Source organism: Canis lupus, chromosome 1 (assembly GCF_011100685.1).
Source record: "Canis lupus familiaris isolate Mischka breed German Shepherd chromosome 1, alternate assembly UU_Cfam_GSD_1.0, whole genome shotgun sequence".
In the NCBI taxonomy this organism is placed as follows: Eukaryota; Metazoa; Chordata; class Mammalia; order Carnivora; family Canidae; genus Canis; species Canis lupus.
The window spans coordinates 87,474,135-87,497,724 of NC_049222.1; the positions used below are offsets into that span (position 1 = coordinate 87,474,135).

At 39.5% G+C, this 23,590-nt stretch overlaps 1 protein-coding gene, 1 long non-coding RNA gene and 1 other non-coding gene across 17 annotated transcripts in view; 2 read left to right on the plus strand and 1 right to left on the minus strand.

Moving 5' to 3' along the window:
• TRPM3 (transient receptor potential cation channel subfamily M member 3) overlaps nucleotides 1–23,590 on the plus strand; it is a 492,032-nt gene that overhangs the window by 272,747 nt on the left and 195,695 nt on the right. For 6 of the 11 annotated variants that reach the window (XM_038527096.1, XM_038527098.1, XM_038527099.1 and 3 more), the window contains exon 6: nucleotides 2,521–2,692. In XM_038527096.1, coding sequence (XP_038383024.1) covers nucleotides 2,521–2,692 — 172 coding nt within the window. Of the gene's footprint in view, nucleotides 1–2,520; nucleotides 2,693–19,382; nucleotides 19,458–23,590 lie in introns of all 11 variants that reach the window. The other 5 variants (XM_038527093.1, XM_038527094.1, XM_038527095.1 and 2 more) reach the window with 1 other exon arrangement.
• Nucleotides 1–23,590, minus strand: part of LOC111096727 — a 130,907-nt gene that overhangs the window by 64,531 nt on the left and 42,786 nt on the right. Inside the window, exon 3 of one of the 5 annotated variants that reach the window (XR_005354189.1) lies at nucleotides 7,074–7,939. The exons of the other annotated variants lie outside the window; for them this stretch is intronic. This is a non-coding gene — a long non-coding RNA (uncharacterized LOC111096727). Of the gene's footprint in view, nucleotides 1–7,073; nucleotides 7,940–23,590 lie in introns of those variants that run through there. 5 annotated transcript variants of the gene reach the window in all.
• Nucleotides 20,235–20,294, plus strand: MIR204 (microRNA mir-204). Its single transcript, NR_049224.1, has one exon. It is a non-coding gene; the product is annotated as a microRNA mir-204 (primary transcript).

A 23,590-nucleotide genomic window follows, 5' to 3' on the forward strand; every position in this document is an offset into this window, starting at 1 on the left:
CAGAACTCAGAAGGCTGATGCCCTACTGTCCTTAGAATCATGTGATAGAGGAAACAGACATATAGAGTATAGTTAGATGATTTAATGATGTTCTGGTATTCTCAGATTGTGATAAGTATGTCAGATGGCCCAGAATTACTTTCACTACCTTATTCATTTGAAAATTTTATGTTCACTGATGGTCTTTCATTAGGTTCCCAGGAATTAGAAAATGTGTTCTTGTGTCTCAGTTAGAACAAGTGTCTGGGATTCACTATAATACATAGATTAACCTCTAGAAAATCCACTGTCCCCTGCCTCTCAGAGAAATAATTTGGGTCTTCCTCCTCCTTGGCATGGATACTTGGGAACCTGCTGTCAGAAAATAGAGAACAGTAACTGAAGTATTTTCTTTTGTCCAAAAGCACAACGCAGAGGCACTTTAAGGATAGGAGAAAAGTCCTTCTGCTAAGCCTCTTTCAACAAAGCATTAATATTTATTAACTTGTACTTTGCTATAGAATGAATGTTTTATGATCAAAAATGAGTAACAACAAAATGGGAATTTTAACCACAAGTGACCTACTCTTCCAGTGATAAAGAACTCAGGATGGAGTTAGCAAACCACTGTCTCTTTATTTTAGGGGACTCTTATGCACTCATCTAGACAAAGGAGTAATTGAATACTGCTCCATTACTGGAAAAAAATCCCATCCATTACTGGAAACAATAATCAAAAAGTTATGAGCTTCCTTTATCACTAAGAGTCAACTAAAATGAAGCTATGAATTAATGTTATATTAATGCTACATTAACAAATAAGACATATTAAAAGGAATGAAGGATATTTGAAAAGCTCAAAATTACACATTTTGAATTTAGATGAGATCAAATCCCAAACAATTCAGAAAAGAGTAGGCCCCCCCCCCTTTTTTTTTTTCAATTCTGAACAAAAGCATGCCTGTCTCAAGTTTTCCTGTTCACTCATTCACTATGTATTGAGTAGATTCTGTTTGCCAGGCACATAGACTTGGATTTGGAAATTGGAGTCAAGATCTAAAAAATGACTTTTATGAGATCTTTACTATTAAAGACTGCCCTTACTAAACCACTTTGTAATTTCTTTAACAAACTACTCAATCTTACTACAGCTTTTCATGGTGAGTTATTACATACTAAAAATGAATGAGAACATCTCGATTCCATAATTGTGCACAAAGGCACAGAAATAAAAACCCAGTAGTATTTATTTCTGTGCTGTCATTTCTGATGATTCAGTACAGGGATAACTGTTACTGGGCCTGGGTAACAATGAGCTTGTGAAATATTCCTTTTCATAATCGTGAGTGAATTCTCTACCTAAATATTATAGGAGTAGATTTCCAAAATATCATCTTGTTTCTGTTGTGTCTAAGCAGTGTGGGAAAGGGGAACAAAAGCACAGATTTTGGACTCATACTTGGGTGTCAATTCTGGTTCTGTGTGTAAGAAACTCTTGAAAAACCTATTTTACCTCCAGTTCTTTTTCTCCATCTACAAGATAAGCATAAGAGCATCTACCTTGCAGGATTGTTGCAAGGAACATAGATAATGTCTACAAAGCAACTAGAACTAGCAACTAAAACTCACAATAGGTTTTGCCTTTCTTTTGATATCAAAAATCTAAAAGACTTACTCTGTTTTAGGTAGTATAATTCACCATGACATTAAAATAACACAACAACAACAAAAAAGGCAGAGATGAATATTTTGATTCATAACCCACCTCAGGAGACATGTATTTGACATTCAACATTTTCACTTAAATAAGGTGTCTAAGAAGAACAGTGTTCACTTTTTATTTTTTCATTTTTTATTTTTTTACTTATTTATTCATGAGAGATACAGAGAGAGAGGCAGAGACTCAGGCAGAGGGAGAAATAGGCTACTTGCAGGGAGCCCAATGCGGGACTCAATCCCGGGCCCCCAGAATCACACCCCAGGCCAAAGTCGGCGCTAAACTGCTGAGCCACCCAGGCTGCCCCCCTTTTAATTAACAGATCTTCAGATGACTGAATGGGCTGGATAGAAACGATCACCCTGGCCCCCACCCCCACCCTCACCCGCCTCCAGAACCATAATTGCTCGGCTCTGCCCATTAGAGTATGGACACCATGGAGAAAAGAAAAAAAACCACATGAGTAAACATGAAAATTACTTGTGGTTTGTCAGCAAATGAAAGATCGACTTTAAAATGACACAATCATTCACACGTCAGTTTTTGAGTATGATGAGAGCACAAACTCTAGCTTCTGTATCAGTTCAGCATATAAATAAATACAATAAAATTATTCTTTAACTGTAATCTTGCTGGGACTGGGGACATTGACCATAAAACTTGCTCCCCACAGCGGTATTAGGAAGAGGATATAAACTCCATTTTCTCTGTACTGAAGAATTGATTTATCCTTCTCTCTCTGTTTCCTCTCTGTCTGGTTCTCCTTTTCATATTTTCCTCTTTTTTTCCTCTGACTTCTGCTTCTTCCTTTTAAAATCCTGCAGGTGGTCCGGCCATATCAGACCATGTCCAATCCCATGAGCAAGCTCACTGTTCTCAACAGCATGCATTCCCACTTCATTCTGGCTGACAATGGGACCACCGGGAAATATGGAGCTGAGGTGAAGCTGAGGAGACAACTGGAAAAGCATATTTCTCTCCAGAAGATAAACACAAGTAAGTAGGTGACTGCTCCCGCTGTCATACCTCACAGCAAACATGTGGAAAGTGAGTAACTTCGAGTATACCATGTGGCAATATTATAAAAACTTGAGCAAATTGCAAACACAGACCATGATGTGTCTGCTGGGCCAGTGGTTAGAACCTGAGGAAGTCGTCTGGAGGAGGAGGACTGGACATGATTAGTGGACTAGTGCTCATTTGTCACAGGTGAGAAACCCAATCCCATCTGGGGTGTACGCATACAGACACACTTTTCTTTCCAAAATTTCTCTACATCCTTTACACAGTACTCTATCTAAGGAGGAAAGGCACCCTGGAGAAATTGTTTCTATTTATTAAGCTATTTTTGTTGGCTAAAAATAATATATATATAAATATCCAATATATTTATTAGATATAAAATTTGTATATGTAACTATATAAAATTTATTATATATAAATATACAAATATGTTAGATATTTACATATGTGTAAGTTTTGATCTTAGCATAGATCTGCCTACACGATGGAATTTCAAGGCAACTGAACAAAAGTAAACAAAAAGTATCCTGTGTAACCATCTTCATAAACTTTAATTCTGTATCTTAATTCTATGTATGTATTTATTGTCTTTAAACATAATATATTTAGATATATGTGCATGTGTATGCACACTACATAATTCATATCTGATGGTGACACTAAAAGTACCTCTTAAATACTCAGGTGTTCTATGCTGTATTGACTGTGCCCACAATGAACTATGAAAAGGTGACATTGTGAAAATAGCAGTGCTTCTCAAATCACTAAGTGGCTTGCATTTAAATGTAACAGAGGTAGGAAAATCATCCACTATCTTTCCTCACAAAATAAACTTCAGTTTGTTTCCACAAAGTTAACACTTGAGGAGGATTCGTGGCAGGCTCCCCATTTAGGGTAGTCGTATGTCCCTTCAGGGAAACTTGGATCTATTTGATCAAACTTTCAAAGCCTATGTTTCTAAATAACAAAAGATTCTCCTCTTTGGCTAGATGTGTTTCGAAAAGCTCAGTGTGCTGTGATTCAGCTTGTCCAAATGGCTGTTCCCTATTCTTTTCTCTGTACCTGTCTGGGGTGGGTTTTCCTTGCCAGAGCCACCTTCCTCCCAGAACTGGAATGTTCTCCCTATCAGACCACACCTTCTCTCTTATGCCTTTTGTAGCCCCCACTCTTAGGAGCTGCTACTGTTTTTCTCTTTTTCACAGAAGAGTCTGAAATAGTACATTTTGGTGTAGGCCTAAAATCCAAGTTGTATTAGGAAACCGTCTTCTATCTAAGGATCCCCAATGTTCTTTGGAAAGAGAAAACAGGATTATCCAAAGCTAAACCTCTCTTGGAAGAAAAAAAGAATAGAAAAGACTAGAAAATCGATCCAGAAACCGGCAGAGATCAAATGTTAACAAAGCACTATAACCAATGGGTGGTAGATTTTGTAAAAACTAAAATGGAGTTGTATTACAATAGTTGCTAGAAAAGGCAAATGTTAGGTAACTAGTGGTATCTACTTAGATTCTGACAGGCTGAAACATTACTTTGTATATATCATCAGGTTAAGAATAAGAATCTAAATGAGAGTGACCTAAAAGATGCAGGATGGGAGCAGGATAGACAAAGAACAAATTCAGGGTCAGATTCAGTGCAAAGAATGTCATTGTGCCAGACCCAGTGGCAGCCTGGCTAGTTAGTAGTTAGGAAGAGAGCTAGGCATGTGGTGGTGGAAGTATACACCCAGCTCAGGGGTGCTGGGGGAGTTAAACCCAGCCAGGGCTCTGTGTGCCAAGCTCAGTGCCTCACAGGCTGCCCAAGGAAAGGATGCTGTAGTTCTAACTGGTTGTCCTAAAGGGAATATCTTTTTGTAATTTAAGTACCTAGAGGGTCACCTCTCTCAAAAGCTCCCAGAGGTGCTAAATGTGTGGATGGCCTGCAGCAGAGGCCTGGAGAGGCTCCTGTATGGTGGCCTGGCCACAATAAGGAGCAGAGCCCAGAAGCATGGAGTCAAAAGGCAGGCCAAGGCTAGTAAGGGTGTCAAAGATGCTGGAGGAGCCAACAGCCCTTGCACACACACACCTCATGCCATTCAGAGGGACAGTGGACCCTTGCTAGATGACCAAGGCAGGGAGAAGCACACAGAAACATTGACAAGTGGGGACCCAGTCAAGGGTCTAGGCTGAAGAACCATGCACCCAAGTACAAAGCTGAGGCAGAAGATCAGAGAAGCAGGCCAGAGATTCTTGAACTGCTCCAAGTCCACAAACAGGGTTAGGTCTGGGGTGAGGGATGAGCCCCCAGCTTGGGTTAAGTGACAGTAGCTGGAATGAGGTGGGGGCAGGGGGAGCCAGATGGCCGTTGGAATGATCATATTTTATAAACATAATTGTTCTCTCTGCTTTGAGATCTGTATTTGAAGATTTGTAGAAACCCACAGGCTCCCATTGAGTAAAAAATAAATGGGAAGAGGAGGTTAAAGAGACCCAGAGGAGATTTCTGAGGTCACAGGAAGTAAAAAGGCTCAGGGTGAGCAGTTTGCCCACAAGTTGTAGTGAAAAACACCTACGAGTTAGCTTTTACACCAGCTCTGTCCCTAAGCTTAATCTGAGAGGGTGATCAACTTGTCCCAAGTGCCCGTCACTGTCTCCAATTTATTATTGATTTATCTTCCCTCAGTCCCAGGCAAACCCAGATGATGGATCCACCCTCCAAGTGAGCAACTCATAAGTCAGTTGGTCTCCTTCTCTTTCTACTGCATTCACCCCAAAAAGTAGGGAAGGAGCAGCAAGGTGTTCAGAGCTTAAGGAGTGACCCAGGCTCCCCAAAGTAGAGCAGGACCTTGAGACCTCAATCTAGTTAGCAGCACCCCTCCCCTCCCCTCCCCTGGAGAACACAGAAGCCTCCAGAAGAGGACTAATGAGGGGGAAAGTTGACCTGGTTATAATAGGAGACAGAAGTACGAATACAAACCTTTAAGGCAATCAATCTCCCATCAATACCTTTGAACAGCAACTCTGCTTTCTAATGTGGACACTATTTCTTTTCACTATGTCATAATCAGTAGCAATGTAGTTCTTCCAATCAAAAATAAAACTTTCTTTTGTAAGCTGATTCTAAAAACTTCATTTGCTTTTATAGCTCCCTCCAACAGTTAAAGAAATCTAAAACACAATGGTGGGACTCCATTTGAGGCCCCAGTTTGGTCTCTTGAAAATCAGCCGCCCTACCACAATAGCACTCCTCATCACCCCCACACCTCGGATGACACCAGGGATGTCTGGATGCACTGTGCGTTTTTCTCATCAGAGTGCCACTCCTCCTCATCACTTAGGGGTGACCTGCCTACCACAGTAGCCTTTCAACAAGTCTGTTTCTTACTTACATGCAATAATCTTCTGAAGGATATTTTCCTTAAATAATAAGTGAATCCTGCTTGGGAGAACTTTGAACCCTTTCTCATCAAAACGCTAAGTATTAATGATAATATATTACGAGCACCAGTGCTTTAGATGTGTCTATGCACTCTGGCATCCATTATCTCGTCCCTCTCCACACACCCCCATCACTGCAGTCAGCAGTCCCTTCTGAAGTATTGTCACTGGTTCCTGAAAGACTATGTAAACGGGAACCCTTTTGGATATGAACAGTGACCTGCTTTGGAACACTCTCCCATCTGCAATTTACTAAACTTCAAATTCAATGAGCACAGCCTCCGACAGTTCCAAGCATGACTTCTTAAGATACAGATACTTCTTGAAGTCCTGTTATAGACCAGCCATGGCTGAGGTCTGGAAAAGCAGCTGTTGACAATTCATTGAGCTGAACTCCAGAGGGGCAGAGTAATAGGGAAATAAGTTGATAAATAAATATATGATATCTGGTAGTAAAAAGAACTATTAAGAAAAATAGAGAGGATCCCTGGGTGGCTCAGTGGTTTGGCGCCTACCTTTGGCCCAGGGTGTGATCCTAGAGTCCCAGGATTGAGTCCCACGTCAGGCTCCCTGCATGGAGCCTGCTTCTCCCTCTGCCTGTGTCTCTGCCTTTCTCTCTATCTGTGTCTCTCATGAATAAATAAATAAAATCTTTATTTAAAAAAAAGAAAAAATAGAGCAGCGGGAGGTGATGACTGAACCTGCGTGCACCTGTTTGCGTGCATGGGCACCTGCGCATTGAGAGGATGGTGTAGAAGCAGGTGGTCAGGGAGGGTCTCTGTGAGGAGGTGACGTGGAAGCAGAGACCTGAATGAAGTCAGGGAGCCCATGGTGGGGAGAACATTCTGAGGAGAGTGAAAGTAGAGACAAAAGCCCCAGGTATTCAATAAAGAGCAAGACATTTGGGAAAAGTTGGAATTTATTCTAAGAGAATTTTGATCTGGCAAATTGCAGGATCTACTTTAGGGTTTAAAATATTACTATGCTGCTGTGTGCAGAGATCAGACTGAGGTAGGGACAGGATTTCAAGCAGAGAGACATTTTGGTAGGCCATTGAAATAATGCAGGAGGCATTGCGTGTAGTTGGAAATAGAATGGCAGCAAAAGAGGTAGTAAAACGTGATTGGACTCAAATATATGCATAGATATTTTCTTAACTGATCTTTGTTGAAAATATAAAACATGCATAGCATAAAATTTGTCATTTGAACCATTTTTAAGTACACAGTTCAGTGTCTTTGAGTCCATATACCTTGTGTATGACCATTACCATTGTCTATCCCCAGAACATTCTCATCATTCCAAACTGAAGTTCTGTACCCATTAAACACTAACTCCCCCTTCCTCCCTCCCTTCAGCCCCTGACAACTATTATTCTACTTTATATCCTTATGAATTCACCTATTCTAGGTGCCTCAGGTAAATCATATAATATTGGTCCTAAGATGTATTGTTAAGGTATAACTCATGAGGACCTGCAAATAAATTGGGCATCCAGGGTAAGAAAGAGACACGTCAAGGAAGCTGCAAGGCCATTCTTAGCAAACACTGGTATATTCTTAAAACAGGGGGGCTAGTGAGAACTCTGAAGAAGTAAACTTTTGAAGGAAAAAAAGGGACTTTGGGCAAAGTCCTTGAGAGAGGGAGGTGATGAGATTCAGTGCACAAATAAAGAGCTCAGCCTTAGGACAAGGGACAGCTTCATCCTGCATAGCAGGAAGGAAGGCAGAGCATATGGGCACAGACGTGGGTAGGATGAAATATTTTCTGCTGGGATTATCAGGTACTTCTCTGTAGACAGTTTCTGTATAAAGAAAAGAATATGGGAGGTCATCAGCAAAGAATGTGGAAGGGGAGGAGGTAGAGGAGATTAAGGGAAAGAACTACAGCTCATGTAGAGACAAGGAGAGTAACCTGACCAGGGGAATGTTGCATTGCCCCATCGCACCCTGGCCCCACTTGGTATTTGTGGTTGCGAATTTCAAGAGGCACAGACCCCCAGGATTGTGTGTTTTCTTTGAAGCCATGGTCAGCTCCAGGGACAGAACAGTCATAAAATTAAGTTAAGCATCTGCTGGAGTTTTGCCTGGCAAATAAGAGGGAGAGAGAGGCAAGGAAGTGAGGCTGCATGTACTCTAGAATCCCATATACCTGTATCCCAGGAGCATCCTCAGTGTCTGTGAATGAAAGCAATGCTGTGGCTGACGTTCACAAGAACATAAAATCATTCATCTCAAAGATCAGACCGAGGCACAGAGAAGTGATGAAGAGAATTATCAAAGGTGACCCACACCTTTCATTAATATTGCCAAACATCACATATGAAGTTTGAACTATTTCAATAAACAAAGGTACATAATCAAAAATGCTTCATGCTTATTTTATTGCTGTTCACATAGTCACATAAATTGAGGCAACTTAGCACGTTGCTGGGAACATACTAGCTGCTCAGGAAATATGTATTAGCTACAAGACTACCAAGGGGCTGCTCCAGGAAGTAGCATATAAGTAGCCCCATAGGCACTTTAAAATCCCAAGCGTATCTTTTGCAAAATTTTTATTGTTAAAATTGTCACATACAAAAAAGTTGGAGAATATTTTAATAACCCACTGTGACTGTCACCCAGCCCCTACATTTATCAGTCCATGGCCAAGCTTAGAATCTCTCTATATATACCCACCTACATCCTCCTCTGGATACTTTTGAAGGAAATCCAGACAGCATATCCAGACAGCATAATCCAGACAGCAATATCCATGAATATTCCAATATCAAGGCGTTTCTCTTAGACTCTGTTTCTGGGTCTGTGAACTCTGGTTAAATGAGTTAGCACATGAGTCAACATATGAAAGAATTCTGGCATCTGGCCATCCAGAAACACTGGTTCCCTTCCTGCCTTCGTGGTGGTACAGTGCTCCTCAGGCAGGACCCGAGGACATTACGTAGCCTGGCTGCCATGGATTCCAACCTGAGACCAGACCCTCTCATTTGAAGCCTATCAGAGTCAAGGGTATTCATCACTATATATATAAATATATATTAATTTTTACCACAGATCAGGCCTGGCTTTGCTTGTTAAGGGGAGCCATGTACCTCTGTAGTTACTGAAAAAGTCCAAAAAGAAAAAAATGAGGCTCAAAATTATATTCTGGAACATATCCTCAAGGCTCTGTTAACACGACTTGTTGAAGAGTAATTGATTTAAAATCCTAACTGTTGCAGCAATAACCAGGAAACTCTTTTGCCTTTTTCTCTATTGTCGAAAATATATTCTACACTGTAGTTCTTCCGCCTGTCTGAATAAACAAAGCATAATGGAGGAAATGTAGTCTTTCTTTAGAGATTCAAGTTATTCCAGTGTCTTGGAGCAATCATGGTGACTGTCAGGATTGTCGACTACTGTGTTTGGAGGTGTTAGAACTTGGACTAAATGTGAATCAGCCCAGAATATATCTTACACTTGAAATTTTCTTCTTGTAAGTTACCATTTTACTCAAAAAGTGGATTGAAGGAAGAAGACAGAAATCTCGTTATCTTTGAGCTCTATTTGATTAAAATGTTTCCCCTTTGTTGTCTGAATTTTATTTTAGGTTTGCCCAAATGCGAAGTTTTATTCAGACTGCATACCTAATTATATTGTGAACATCAGTTTAGGTTGTAGGAAATTTCATTACGAAGCTAGAAATTTCTGACTTTGTCATCTCCAGACTATAAAGTGAAATCCCCGTCAGACTAAATCCAGTCTGAGGGATTATGTCCCGATGGCAGTCATTATAGAGACATTTATTTTATGATATTAATTGATGGGGGTGTCTGGGTAGGTTTAGATGTCCATAGCCAGTACTTTTGCTACTGTCGGGGTTTGCTGGAAAGAAAATTTGATTCTCTGCCTTTTCTTTGCCCCAGAGTAATGACTGACATTTGAGCATAGCCTCATCTGATGAAGACATGAAGAATACTTTTTCTAAAGCAGGAGCTTAAAGCAGGCTTGGTATTTCTGAGTAAACAAGGGGCAGAAATGACGGCAGATTTCATAAGCATAATCACATTTGGTATTTGAGGATATTGCTATTTAGAATTCTCTAGGAAAAATATGCTTTATTATGCAGTCCCTAAGCCAACACACCTATTTATATATGATTGTATGCTTACTCACCCAAACTAACAAAAATAATGAGAATAATGACTTCCAACAGTACAGGATGTCATCCCTAATAAATTAGGTCTTATTGTGGAAGCAAATATACCCCCTTGCCACTGAGTTACATGATACATGAGCCACATGAACATTCTAATGCACAGATTGAGTCAATGCTGGTAAAATCCAATTGGCTCCAAGGGATTTTATTTTAAAAAGTTCATCTCTATGACATCACACACATCAATTTAAAGCATTTTGTTTCCATGAAATTTCCATCAACAGAAGTAAGTACTCATGACTGCATCTTTCATATCCCGCTCCCTTTACCACCATTTTGGGTGATAATGCTTAAACATGGCTCTAGTGGTTTACCACTAGGGTGGCACTGCCTCCCCTATGTAGCATTTAAATATATCAGGGGGTATCGGAGTTGACATAATTTCTAGTGCTACCGAATGGCGTGAGAGAAGAGGCTGGAATGTTAATTTTCTACCTTGTGCAGAACAGTTTCACATGAATACCCACCTGGCCCAAAGGCCTATCACATCCCTCAGGAAACACTTGCTACTCTAAGCAAGTTTCCTTGACTTTTCGTTTTGTTTGTTTTTTTCAAATCTTTCCAATAGCCCATATCTGATTTGTCAAGGCCGCACCCACAATATTCTAGTCTAAAGACATATAGAAGAAGCAGCAATAGCAAACCAGCAGAGAGATTTAAAATCTTTAACAACTGGTGAAGACACTGGTTTCCTAAACCAACAGCATCAGCTGGCTATCAGCCCTGGCATGCCCTTCAGATCCCAACATCACTTGCCATTGGGAAGTTCTTCCTTATATCTGACTTCATTTGCTCCGAGTCTATTCTCTCCTGGGTGAGGACTAAAGTCACTGTCTATGTCTGAGCTCTTGGTGTAGTTGAAAACTGCAAATGGACTTGAGTTGACCTTTCTGTCATCATGGCTGTAAGGAAGCTGTTTTTCATTTGAAGAGACACACCGATTTGCTTAATGGGCAGAAGTGACTCATGAGGTAAATCAGATCAGTATTCCCAATTCAGCAGCGCCCGCTCTGAGCACCACGGCTTTATATGTTTCAGGCTCAGTGACTCTAGAAATGTGCTCGACGCTGGGAGCTCTCCTGTCAGAGTCCTTGATACTCAGAGAAATCCTACTGTCCACTGTTGTTAGCTCATGTGGGGGCAGAGGCAGAGATGGGGTTGCTTTACCCATATGCCCCTGGAAAGCCTACTTGGTAGAATGCATTGCCCAGGGAATGTTTTAATAAATCAAGTTTCTAGTAGAATAAAGAATTCAAAATTGAATATAAAGAGGACTCTAATTTTTAATCTATAAATGACTGAGAATTTTGGAGGAAGTAAGGGAGCAGGGCAGTAATATAAATCTTGAGTGAATGAATAAATGCATGGTATAAAACTCCACGAAGCAGGGCTTTTTGAAAATTCACATTTCATTCCTGGTGTATCCTTCTCATTTCCCTGGACTATAGTAGACCCTTTATATGTATTATTTTTCTATTGTTAAATCATGAAAGCATCTTACCCAGAAAATTTAACATAGATTGTCTGAAGAGTACCACTGACATCCTTGATTGATTACCAACATCTCTGACACTCAAACTAACAACGTTGTGCATAGTAAGTGCCCAATAAGGAGTTGCTGGTTTGAATGAAAGAAGTTTAAGTTATTTGATCCAGTCCTATTATCATAAGAAATGTGTAAATTTCAACTTCAAAAAAAATCCAAAAATATTTTAGTAATGGCAGCATCATTGAAATAAGCATATGGTTTTCCAGGGGGGCTATTTTAAAGGATTGTAGTCATTTATATATAATAAATAGTATATCCTAAATACTATACATATTCCTTATTTTATTCTTACTATGATTGTGAAGTCAGTCTCATTTCTTTGTGTTTATACCAAATACAGAAAGGCTAAGCCTGAGGTGGTTAACTATAGCAGAGAGGGAGACTGGCATATGTGTGTGTGTGTGTGTGTGTGTGTGTATATATATATATAGTCAAGGAAAGCTGTAACGTGTGAGTGCCATGAAAGGTGTTTTTGAGAGTTTTCCATTTTGGAGTAGGTTAACTATCCATACAGTAAGAGGTTAGAATTTGCAGGAAACCATCAAGTCCCTTGCCCATAGCAGGCATTGCAAACCTAGCGTGACTTTTCCTTTGAGCCTTGACTCAGCTCAGAACAATTTTGCACTCATTAGGACATGGGTTCTGTTGCTGTAACAATGACTTAAAACAATGGATGCCTAAATGAGACAGGAGTTTATTCCTTATGTATCTGTTATTCTGAACAGGAGTCTAGATTTAATGTAGAGGTCTCCCAGTATTGAGGACTCAGATTCCTTCTTTCATTCGCTCTTCCCATCCCTGTCGTCCTGGTCCATGGGAGCTTGCCATCACATCTACTTTCTAGCCAGAAAGAATCAGGAAAAAGGAGCAAGGGAAAGTCATGCCCTTCTGCCCTTTGAAGTCACAATAAGAAAGTCATACACACCATTTGGCTTCCGTTGCACATGCCAATATTTGGTCACATGTTCACACCTAGCTAAAAGGGGATTTGAAAATGTAGTCTTTATCCTGGGCGCATACATTGGGAGCTAAAATCCTTTCACAACTATGAAGAAAGGGAAAAATTAATTATCATGGTACAGCTAGCAGTTTTTGCCATATCTTTTCAGCTTAGCTTTTCAGATTGTTAAGGAATGGCTGATTTGTCATATGAGATAAAACGTATCTGCCATTCATAAATAAGGCATGCCTGTCATAGTTCCAATATGTTCACTGGGGAGCCTAGTCTACAAACAACTCCTATAGTGCATGCTTCATACCATGTTCTTTCACTCTCTACCTGGGAGTCTTTTCGGGATCGGTAGTTGGAGAAGTCTTGCACTGGCTCTGGAAATTGCAATTTCCACTTGAAATTGGATTGAGACAAGATGTCTAAAATTATAGAGATTATTTTAGATCATTCTGGTTTAGTTAACTTCTTAAGTTAGCTAACTCAAACAGATCCCATAGGCCTCCAAGTAATTGCATACACTGCACTAATGCATAATGCATGTGCATTCCATAATGGATCCTTAGTGGAGTCACTTATTTTTTGCACATCATTTGGTAACATTTTAAATCCCAAAATATTAAAAATATATAGGAAAGATTCCATGTTTCCATGACACTGTACTCTTGATACAAATGTTTCAAAGATAAATCCTGGAAAATAATTCTCATATGACCTACACATGATTGTAATCTTGGTAATAGGCAGGAGGATGGAGATTGGTCAGCCTCTCAAACCGTAAGTCACAAAAGGACTTCAGCCCTGTTGAGAGAAAAGGACTAAGGAGCTGTCCTAGGGATTAAGAGCATTCCCGCCCCCCCCCCACTCTGTTGAGGAAACACTTGAGGAGACCTAATGAACAGATGAGTTTCTCAAGGATTGAAATCCTTCTTATGCCAATTATCCAATATGACATTTTTACATTTTAATAACCCTGAAGTAATGACTAATAATTTGGCAAGATACAGCTGAAGGGCTCTTAAAATGTTTTGAATGTCAGTAAATATAGAATTGAGAGTATTTGCTGATACTGAAAGTTATAAAAAAAATTCATGAAGCTTCTTGTAATAAATGGTGAATTGGGTCTTCTTTGGACTGAGATACCCATGTCCTTGTTTATCCAACCCTAGTTAGTTTTTCGCTTGATTTTAGCTTGTATTATTCAATAAAATCCCAAAAGCAGAGCTGTAGGCAGTTGGAATTTACTTTCTATCTTGCTAAATGAATAGAGGTAGGAGGATCTAATGCCTTACAGATTTAGTGAAACCATAGGCAAGTGCTTTGAAAACAAACCTCACCTTTCCTCTCTGAATACTACATATGTGGAACTGCTATGTTTCTGCCAGGCCTTTTCCCTTCTTCTTTTAATAATACCAAACTCAGGGCTACAGTGACATTCACACAAACTGAGTTGCTGTAGTAAACAAATTCAAAGCTTAGAAACCCCATTAGCAAATACTGACTCAAAAAACAAATGATAAAATAAGGCAAATAATTGCAATCATGACAGAGGGCTAATTTCCATAGTAAAGAATATCCACAAATCCAAAAGAAAAATTCTGTAACAAAATGGGCAAAATACATCAACAGGAAGATCACAGAGAAGAAAGTACAAATTTCCTTATTCAAAATTAAGGAAATGAAAATTAAGACAGTGAAATGTTTTCAGCCTATCAGTTGGCAAAAAACAAAGTTTACGGATATCACTGTCAATAAATATATATATAAATATGCATTATTTTGTGTGCAAATAAACCTTATTTGGAAGACAATTTGGCTACCCCTATTAAATTTTATTATTTTTTTACCCCTATTAAATTTTAAATGTGTACACTCTTTGGCCATATATTTTTACATCTAAGAATTTATGCTATTCATATTTACTACAGTAATGTTTACAAAGATTCATGAGTAAGTGACTGACTAAATTATATGTAAACATATAGTGACATACTCTGAAGTTATTATGAATAATGCATTAGATTGGTTTGGGCTCATATGGAAAGATATCTAAGGGTATTTTTTTCCTAAGTTAAAAAGATTGTTGTAAGCCAGTACAGCTGTGTGTTTATGATTAAATTTATGTTTATAAAAATTTGAAAAAATATACATATATGCTTATAAAATATCTGAAAGGACACACATGAATAATTAATAGTCACAGCTTATAGGGAATGAAACCTGAGGTAGAGGAGGTATGATGAGAGCTGATGTGTTCCACTTCTACCTTTTAAATACTTCTTAATGTTGGTGTTTTAGTAGTGGAAGGGAGAAAAGAAGAAGGGAAGGGAAGGGAAGGGAAGGGAAGGGAAGGGAAGGGAAGGGAAGGAAGGAAGGAAGACAGGGAAGGTCGTGGGGTACAGTTCCGTTCAATTACTTGCTTTCACTTGTGCTTTCTTTCCCTCCTCTCCTAGAGAGTCCCTCTTTTCTTTTGCTTTTTTGGGGAACGTTTTTCTCTTCCATTCGAGAAGAGAGAGAAGAAGGAGTTGAGGGAAGGAAGCAAGAAAGGATAAAAGGACAGGGGGAGAGAAAGAGGGAGGAAGACAACCTTTGGCAATAGCCTATCCATGTAATGTATGAGTTTAGAACTTTCCTCCCTCAAGTGTGTGCATATCATTCTTGACCTTAGGTAAGGAGCCAGCACTGCCATGTGTTCCCTTGCTCACTCAACTTGCTGGGGATCCTCTGTTTCATCTAAGACAAGAGGAAAGAGTTCAGTCAGGAAACCTAAGGGAAGAGGCTGATTAAAGACACAACATAGAAAATAAAAAAAAAGAAAATAATATTGTCCAATCACACATAAAGGATGTGTATAAAAATTATGAGACTGGAGCACCTGGCTGGCTTAGTCAATTAAGCATCTGCCATTGGCTCAGGTCATGATCCCCACATTGGGCTCCCTTTTCAGGAGGGAGTCTACTTCTCTCTCTCCCTCTCTCTCCTCTCTCTCTCTCTCTCTCTCTCTCTCGTTGTCTAATAAATCTTTTAAAAAATATATGAGACTAATGTAACAGATCTGATGCTTACACTTGATAGTAGCTGAAACCAGAAGCAAAATTATAATTCCCTATCTTAGTGAATGACAAACAGCCCAAGTTTATTCCCAATCCTTAACCATAACCAGACATCCTGGTATAATGGGGCTCTTGAAAATTTCCTGATTTTATGTATTTACTGTGAGTACAGTTCAGTAGAGCTGGAATTGTTCATTTCCCCTTCATTATGCTCCTGGCCACCCCAAAGTCCAGCTCCCCTCTCCCAGAGTCCTCCTCCCTGAGATGGGGCTGGGTCACACAATAGCTCATTCAACAGCTGATTCATGTTGGATATTGTCTGTGGTGCTAACTGTGGAAAAGTGGCTCCTGCTGCATTTTTTATTCCATTCTCCCTTTAAGATGCTTCATATGGAGCCAAAACACAGGCTTAAAGTTCTTCAGCTTTTCAAAATGTAGCAAAATGAGAATTCCAAATATCTGTCATTTACAATAAATAATGATTGCTCTGTCTGTTATATTTCCCCTTGACAGTATTTCTATGGCTCTACCAGTATTGGCTTGTGTGCGTATAGTATACAAAGCACTGCAGGGTTTGCAAGATAAATAAAGCATAGTTGTGTGCTCAGAGAACTTAGAGTTTTACAAATAAGTTAACAATAACTAATGTTTAATTGAGTGCTATTCTAAACACTTTGCAAGAAATCATGATTTACTCCTTCTGACAACCCTATGAAGTGAGTACTGTTTATTATCCCCACCAACAAAAAAGAAAACTGAGGTCAAGTGATGGCCCCAACGTCAGCCTGGTAATAAGAGGCTGACCCGAAAAGTCTGCCTGCGTCAGAGCCCCCACCACTGGGCTGTTTCAGTTCAGGATACAAAGAGCAGCATTATACTAAGCAGCAAGTGTTAAGTGCCCTTTAATGACATAAAATACAACAGAAATTCATACAAAGAGTATTCCTGGGTGGAATGGTCAAGGGGCTATGTGGTAGAGGTATTTTAGGTAAGATTTTGATGCGTGGAATGTGAGCAATGGATCGCGAGCCCTGTAGATAAAAGCTTTCAACATCTAGAAACAGTGCATAGCGTGCAGTCTAACTGAATTTGCTTTACTTTCATTAAATTTTATATCCTATCTAGTTGCATTATTTGAGCTGCAAATATAAATAAGGTCTATGTGTGAACTGGGGTTAGATTTTTAGGAAACACAAACATCAGAATCATAAGGAAAAGATAATATATGTTTCATTGTCTCCTTTTTCTAGCCACTCTTTGACAGGGATATAAAGGTAAACTATAGAATAATATATGAGAGCTGGGGCATTATTCTATAGAAAGAGATGTACAGATGGGGCAGGCGCAAAGCTACTCATGCTCATGGGATTCTGTATAATCATATATACATACTATTATCATATATATAAGTCTATATATTTTTTCACCTAGTTCATTGCCTTCACTTTCCAGATAAGAAAACCCCCTTAGAGAAAGTCACATGCCCTACCTCTTTCATACTCTGCATTAGGGCACGGATCTTAGCTGAGCTCAAAACACCACACTCCCAGTCTGCTGCTCAGCATAGTCGCTGCGTTAGTTCGAGAGGTACTTTTCTTACTCTATTTAACACAACACCAGAAGAATTCAAATAAAGAAAGGTTCTCCATGTACCTCAACAAGGAATGAAAGCAGAGTACTTAGGGCATTAGCCTCATTGGATGCAAAATCATTGGCCCTTTATTTCCCCATTGTCCCCCTCAAGACCACTTTTTTCCACAGTTCCCAGAAGGGTAATCAAAGAAATAATGAGACATTTGGGGTCACAGTTGACAGACGCCAGAGGTCTAGACATTTCTGTTGTCAACCATGCACATATCTTCAACAAATCTAGTTAATCTTCACTAAAATGTCATCTCAACTTTTATTCATTAGGGTTTGGTAACTAGAAGGAAAAGAGAAACAAACTGAAAATACCAGTGTGCCATTCGCTCTGCAGGGAAGGCACAGCTAAGCCAGTTTTGTGCTTGGTTCAATAAACAAATGCTTGTGCTAAATTTCCAGAGGGTTTGTGTTGTTGTCTATTTGGAGCTTTGTTCATAGTATTTAGCAAGCGTCTAATTGTTGTACATGGTGGTAGAGAGGCCTGGGGAGGCGTATGCTCCCAAGCTGAATTTATGTTCTCAGGAATATGCTAATTGGTAACTTTCTGGAAAATACACAGTAGTTACTCTTGGCTTATTATTTTACAAACTATTAAGAATCCAGAGGAACTAACTCTTACATTTTGTGCTTCGAGGGATATTGCTTTGTGCTTTCCCTAGGGAGAACATTCTTATGACAAGGCAGCTTTGCCAGGCTGTGGGCACTGAGGAATCACCAAGTAATATTCCATAAAAGTGGATAAGCCCCTACCATGTCTCTCACCGACCAGCCACCCCCTGCCCTACCACCGCCCCCAATTGAGGCTGTTCTAGAAGTCTGGTTTGAGGATCTGGAGGCGCCTGTAAATGTTATTTCTAGGAAAGGAACCAAGAGAGGCAGAAGCAGAACTGTTTGTGGGATTCTCCCCTGAGGCCTAGACTTGAAATAAGATACTGAATCATCTCAACCCAAACTAGCTTCTTTGGTAAATTAACAACTCCAGAGTCATAAAATTACAATTAAATTTACTTCACAGTTTGGGATAGTATAGCCAAATTAGTAAGAAAACCTATGATAATGAAATAGATTTGGTGACTTTTTCTGTAGTTAAATAGATACATACATATATACGTAGAAGGAAGGAAGGGGTAGATCTATGATATGGATAGATTATATATATATAGCTATATCTGCCTAATTAGTCATTTTCTTGGCAATGAGAGAAAGAAGAGAGGGTAATGAGGGAATCTTTTCAGTAAATAATATGCATGTTGAATGACACGTTGGCACTGATTTCAATTCCTCTATGAAGAGAAAAGAAATTAAATACATTAGCCAAGGGGATAAAAAAATAATCCTTTTAGGTCAAAAGTAAGCCAATCACCTGAGAACAGGACACATATCTCAAAAAAACAGAAAAGTGTTTTTAAAAGGAGAGAGGAGACAATCTAGTTCTTGCTCAGTCTTGGAAAACACAGAATCAAATTCATAATTATTGTTGTAATCACTATAACAACAGCTAGTATTTCTTGAGGATTTACTAAGGGCTCAGCGTCTTGACAAGTCCTCAACGTGGACTGCCTCATTTAACCCTTTGACCACCAAAGCAGTTACCTAAGCTAAGATAGAATAATGAGGGATGCTTCCTCCAGCAAAGGGGATGCTGATTTGAAGGACCCAAACAAGTGAAGGAGCAATGCAACCAGGCATGGCTGGTACAGAAGGCTGTTTGATGCTTTGCTAAAGTCTGAATGTGCAACTTGAATTACCATCACAAGTACAAATTTATAAATTGGGTGAGTCCGTCTGCTTTAATAAAATGTATATTCAACCATTGGGTTGTAGAAATTTCAAAGATTTTATTTTTTGACAGGATGCCTGCCGTTTTTCTCTCTTGACTCCCGCTTGTTTTATTCATTTTGGGGTAGTTGCCAATTAGACCCAATTGGTAAGTATAATTAATAGACAACATGAATCTCCTCTTAAACCCCAACCAAGAAAATTAACCACAAAACCATTCATTTCCTTTAAAAATTGCTAACGCTATCTCTCCCTGTGACTGCTGTTTATCTCTTTCTAAGACTTCCAACCACATCTGAGATTAGTTACTCCCTATTTTTATCATCCTAAAGTCCCGCATAAGACAAGGAGGAGGGAGATAAGCATTTCTTGAGGCCCTGGTATGTCCAGGCACTATGCTAGGCATTCATATGTACTATCTCTTTTAATACAGAAACACTTCAAGGTAGGGATTATTATCTTCTTTTTTTTTATAGTTGAAGAAAAAGTGTTTCAGAGTAATTAAGCCCTTGTTCTAAATCCAGTTAGTGGCACAGCATGGCTGAAACCAGGCTGATGTGATTCCAAAACCCTTGCTCTTTTCATCCCACATAAGGAAGCATTACTTCATTCAAAAAGGCACTCCCCTAAAATCTTGTTAAACCCAAATTGGAGAGTTTGGGCATCATTACTTTGTTCAACAACTATTTGAACACAAATTCCATGTCACACATGGGTTGAACATTGGTTCAATTGGAACTCACCAGCTGCAGAACTTTGGGCAGAAGACAGTGGTTAGTGGCAAGATGGTGGAGGAATTCACAGGAGCAACCATGAGGAAGAAATAGGGCAGAGTGATGGTCCAGGGTGTGGTGGGTGAAGATAAACAGAGAAGCTCCTGATCATGTACCCATGGCTACAGTCTTTTTTCATGTGACTTGTGGACTTCCCTTTGTCATCCTATGCCTGAGAATATATGAAGGAGGCTGGGAAGGCAAAGGGACGTTCAATTGTCATCACTGGCATCTTTTTTGATCATTGAATCATCTTCAAATGCATTGGGGTAACCATGACATGAAAATTTCATCATTGAGCCCATAACTGTTCCATGAGATCAATAACAGTGCCGAGTTAAGGATCATAGCAGAACTTCATCCAGGGAGACCTGGAAGTATGAATTTATACTCCCACAGACTGACAGCCCTAGGTTCAAACCACATGACTTGAAAAGGATGTTTAACTTCCTCTGGGCAGGTTGTATGTGTATCGGGGACATTTCATTGCTTTTGGTGGATACTCTCGCCTGTTCCCCCCAATCATTCGGACTTTTTACTACCTGTAGACTGATCCAATCAAGTAAAAGACCATCCAAAATACAAATACAAATACATGATCAGTTAACTTTGGGACTCTGATGCCCTGCCATTTTTTAGATGCTCTCAGCGGAACATGTTATTTGAAGTTTTCTCTGCCTTTTAAAGAATTTTCCCCCTGAAAGAGTAGGTTGTGTGAAGAAGACAATGCAGTGTAAACATCTGCCTTCTCTTCATCTTTTGAAATGGTCTGTTGCTAGTTGGCTGTTACCAAAATGTTTGTCATGCTTGGCACTAAAAAGTCACTTTGTCAAGCAAGACAATAATGGAGACAAGAATAATGTTGGGGGAGTAGAACTAATGTTAGTGAAACCTGTTTCTGGGTATCTTCCTATCTTGTCTATCTGACTCATTTTCCTTTTCAAGTTAGGAGTGCTTTCCTAAAAGAGAAGTGCCTTAGAAATGCACTATGTATTAGAATGACTTATTTGGGGACAGGGACAGTACTTGTAAACAAATGAGTTAACCTGGGGAGCTGTCCACCGTTCTGATAAGATCTCTTAGGTTCTCTTACATTCAAGGAAGAATGCTAAAATCTCTTTTCAGATTAGAAAGACTGAGGTTCCAAACATTTGGCCTTTTGGTCTCAATGTCAGCAAAATCTGCTGGTTTTGGTCAGATCTGATAGATTACTCTCATGATAACATAGACCTTCTTAATGCAACCCAACCTCTTCCTACTTTCACTGCTAAAAGCAAAGTCTTTCCATATCTTTTCATCTGTTGTTTTTCTATTTTCTCCTTCTTCCATAATGCATGCGGACCTTATGTTCCTCCCATTCCAAGCTACTTGCAATTTCCCATCAATGATATAATGACATACTTTGTCAGATGTGTTTTCCTCCTGTTTTGACATTTGCTGAAATTCCAACCTCTTTCAACTCTATTTATTGACAGAAACCTACATTCTGAACCTCAGCTTGAAAATCTTCTCTCCTGTGAAATCTTATCATGATACACACACACACAAACACACACACACACAGTGATTCTTGTAACCACGTAACTACGAGTTCACCACGTAACTCGTATTGCCACTGCGCCCTGTGTAAGCCTCTGTCGCAGCGCTGCCTCTTTGGGCAGACTGGTTATCTGTCCACCTGCCTGCCCCTCCGTCACCTGTAGATTGTGAGCTCCTTGTGAGCAGAGCCTGAGTTTTACTTATTTTTGTCATCTGGCAAACGTAGCACAGTGCCTGGTACATGCAGGTAGGTGCTCAATAAATATTAATTGTAAACATCGATACATGTTTTTCTGGCCTTATTTTTAACTCTGGTATCCAGTCTGACATAAAAATTTAATAGAGGAGCTTAGATGTTAAAAGCTACAAAGGAAGGACACATAATAAAGCAATAACACATAGACTTAGGGAAGATAAATGAATAGGAACAAGTACAGGCAAAGACCATCACGAATACTTCCGACTGTCATGGGCGTGAAAACATTTATTCTGGAAATTTGACTGTGCTCCTGTGGCATCGTGATTCTTGTTAAAACCTTTCCACCTTATGAACTTAGAGGGTCTAGGGATGTGTATTTTTTTGCAGCAGTCAATGTCATCGTGGCTTCGTTATTTCCATTTACACAGAAAAATAAATAAGTATTGATTTTCCCCCACTTATTTAAAGTGATAATTGCCCATGGCTGTTTTTCAGTCTAGATTAGGATCAACCATTCAGTAGAAATGCATAGCTAACTTTAGAAAGTTAGGCAAACATAAAATAAATGGCAGGACGTGTGCTTTCTGCGTATTTTCTGCTATAATCAACAATTTTACAGTGGGATATATTTAAAGAGGATAAGGTATCTCATTCTCTATGGGTCTAAAAAAAAGTGGGCTGAGATTTTAATTTGCCTATTAGGCCAGGGAATTTGTCATAGGACCCTTTGCACCCCCTCCTAGAATTTAAAATAATATGCCTATCCCTTCAAATACTATTTGGATCCTTTCAAATACTATTTGAAACTGATCACTATGAGAGTGAAGTCTATTTCATATAGGCTTGAAAAGTGACCAGAAATAGTGCCCCCAAGGCGTCAGTAATAAAATTGTCATAGATTTTAACAGAATACAAATCTTTTAACCTTGAACCTTCAGCTAAAGATACTAACCCCTAAGCAGAAAAAAAGAAAAAAAGAAAAGAAAAGAAAAGAAAAAAGAGGGAAATAGAGATGTTATGCCCTGATAACAGCCAAATAGGCAAACGGTTGATGTTTTTTTTCTTTTTTTGGGCATCTGGAGCTGAAACAAACAAGCAGCTCTTCCCCTCACTGAACAGGCTGTCCCTGTTCCATGAGGAGGCCAGATTCTAAAAGCTGCATGGAGTTCCACAGGCCACAGCCCCATAGGCAAACACTGAAGTCTTAAATCTCAGGAAGAGGAGGAATCAACAGTTCTTGTTGGCTAATGAGCCTTGGCGTCTTGGCGTCCACATAGGGTTCTGTGGGCAATTCCTGCTGGAGCGAGGGAGGAGGAAAAAAAAACAACAACAGGTGCGCCTTTGCTAAAACAGGGGAATGAGGACTGGAGAGTCAGCTTTTCTGGTCATCAAACAAATCTGAGCTGAACCTTTCCTCATTAGCAGCATTGCTTCCACCCAGAGGGAGAACACAGGAAGTGAGAACCGACACGGGTGCACATCAGAATTTATTAGGAAATCATGGGGGAGATTCTGAAAGAGACAATTAAGCATAGTGTGCCCACATCGGGAGTTTGGGGAGAGGTAGAAATTTCTCACCCTTTCTGTTCCTAGATTCGGTTTGCATGGCATGCATGGAACAGGATTTATTTTGTTCTGTGGACTTGTTTCCATTATTCAAGTAATAAGGACTGTCGTAGTGGATATGAATTATGGCTCATAAACTTAAGTATGTAAGAAATGTTACATAATAAAAAAATTTCCTTGGGGCGCCTGGGTGGCTCAGTGGTT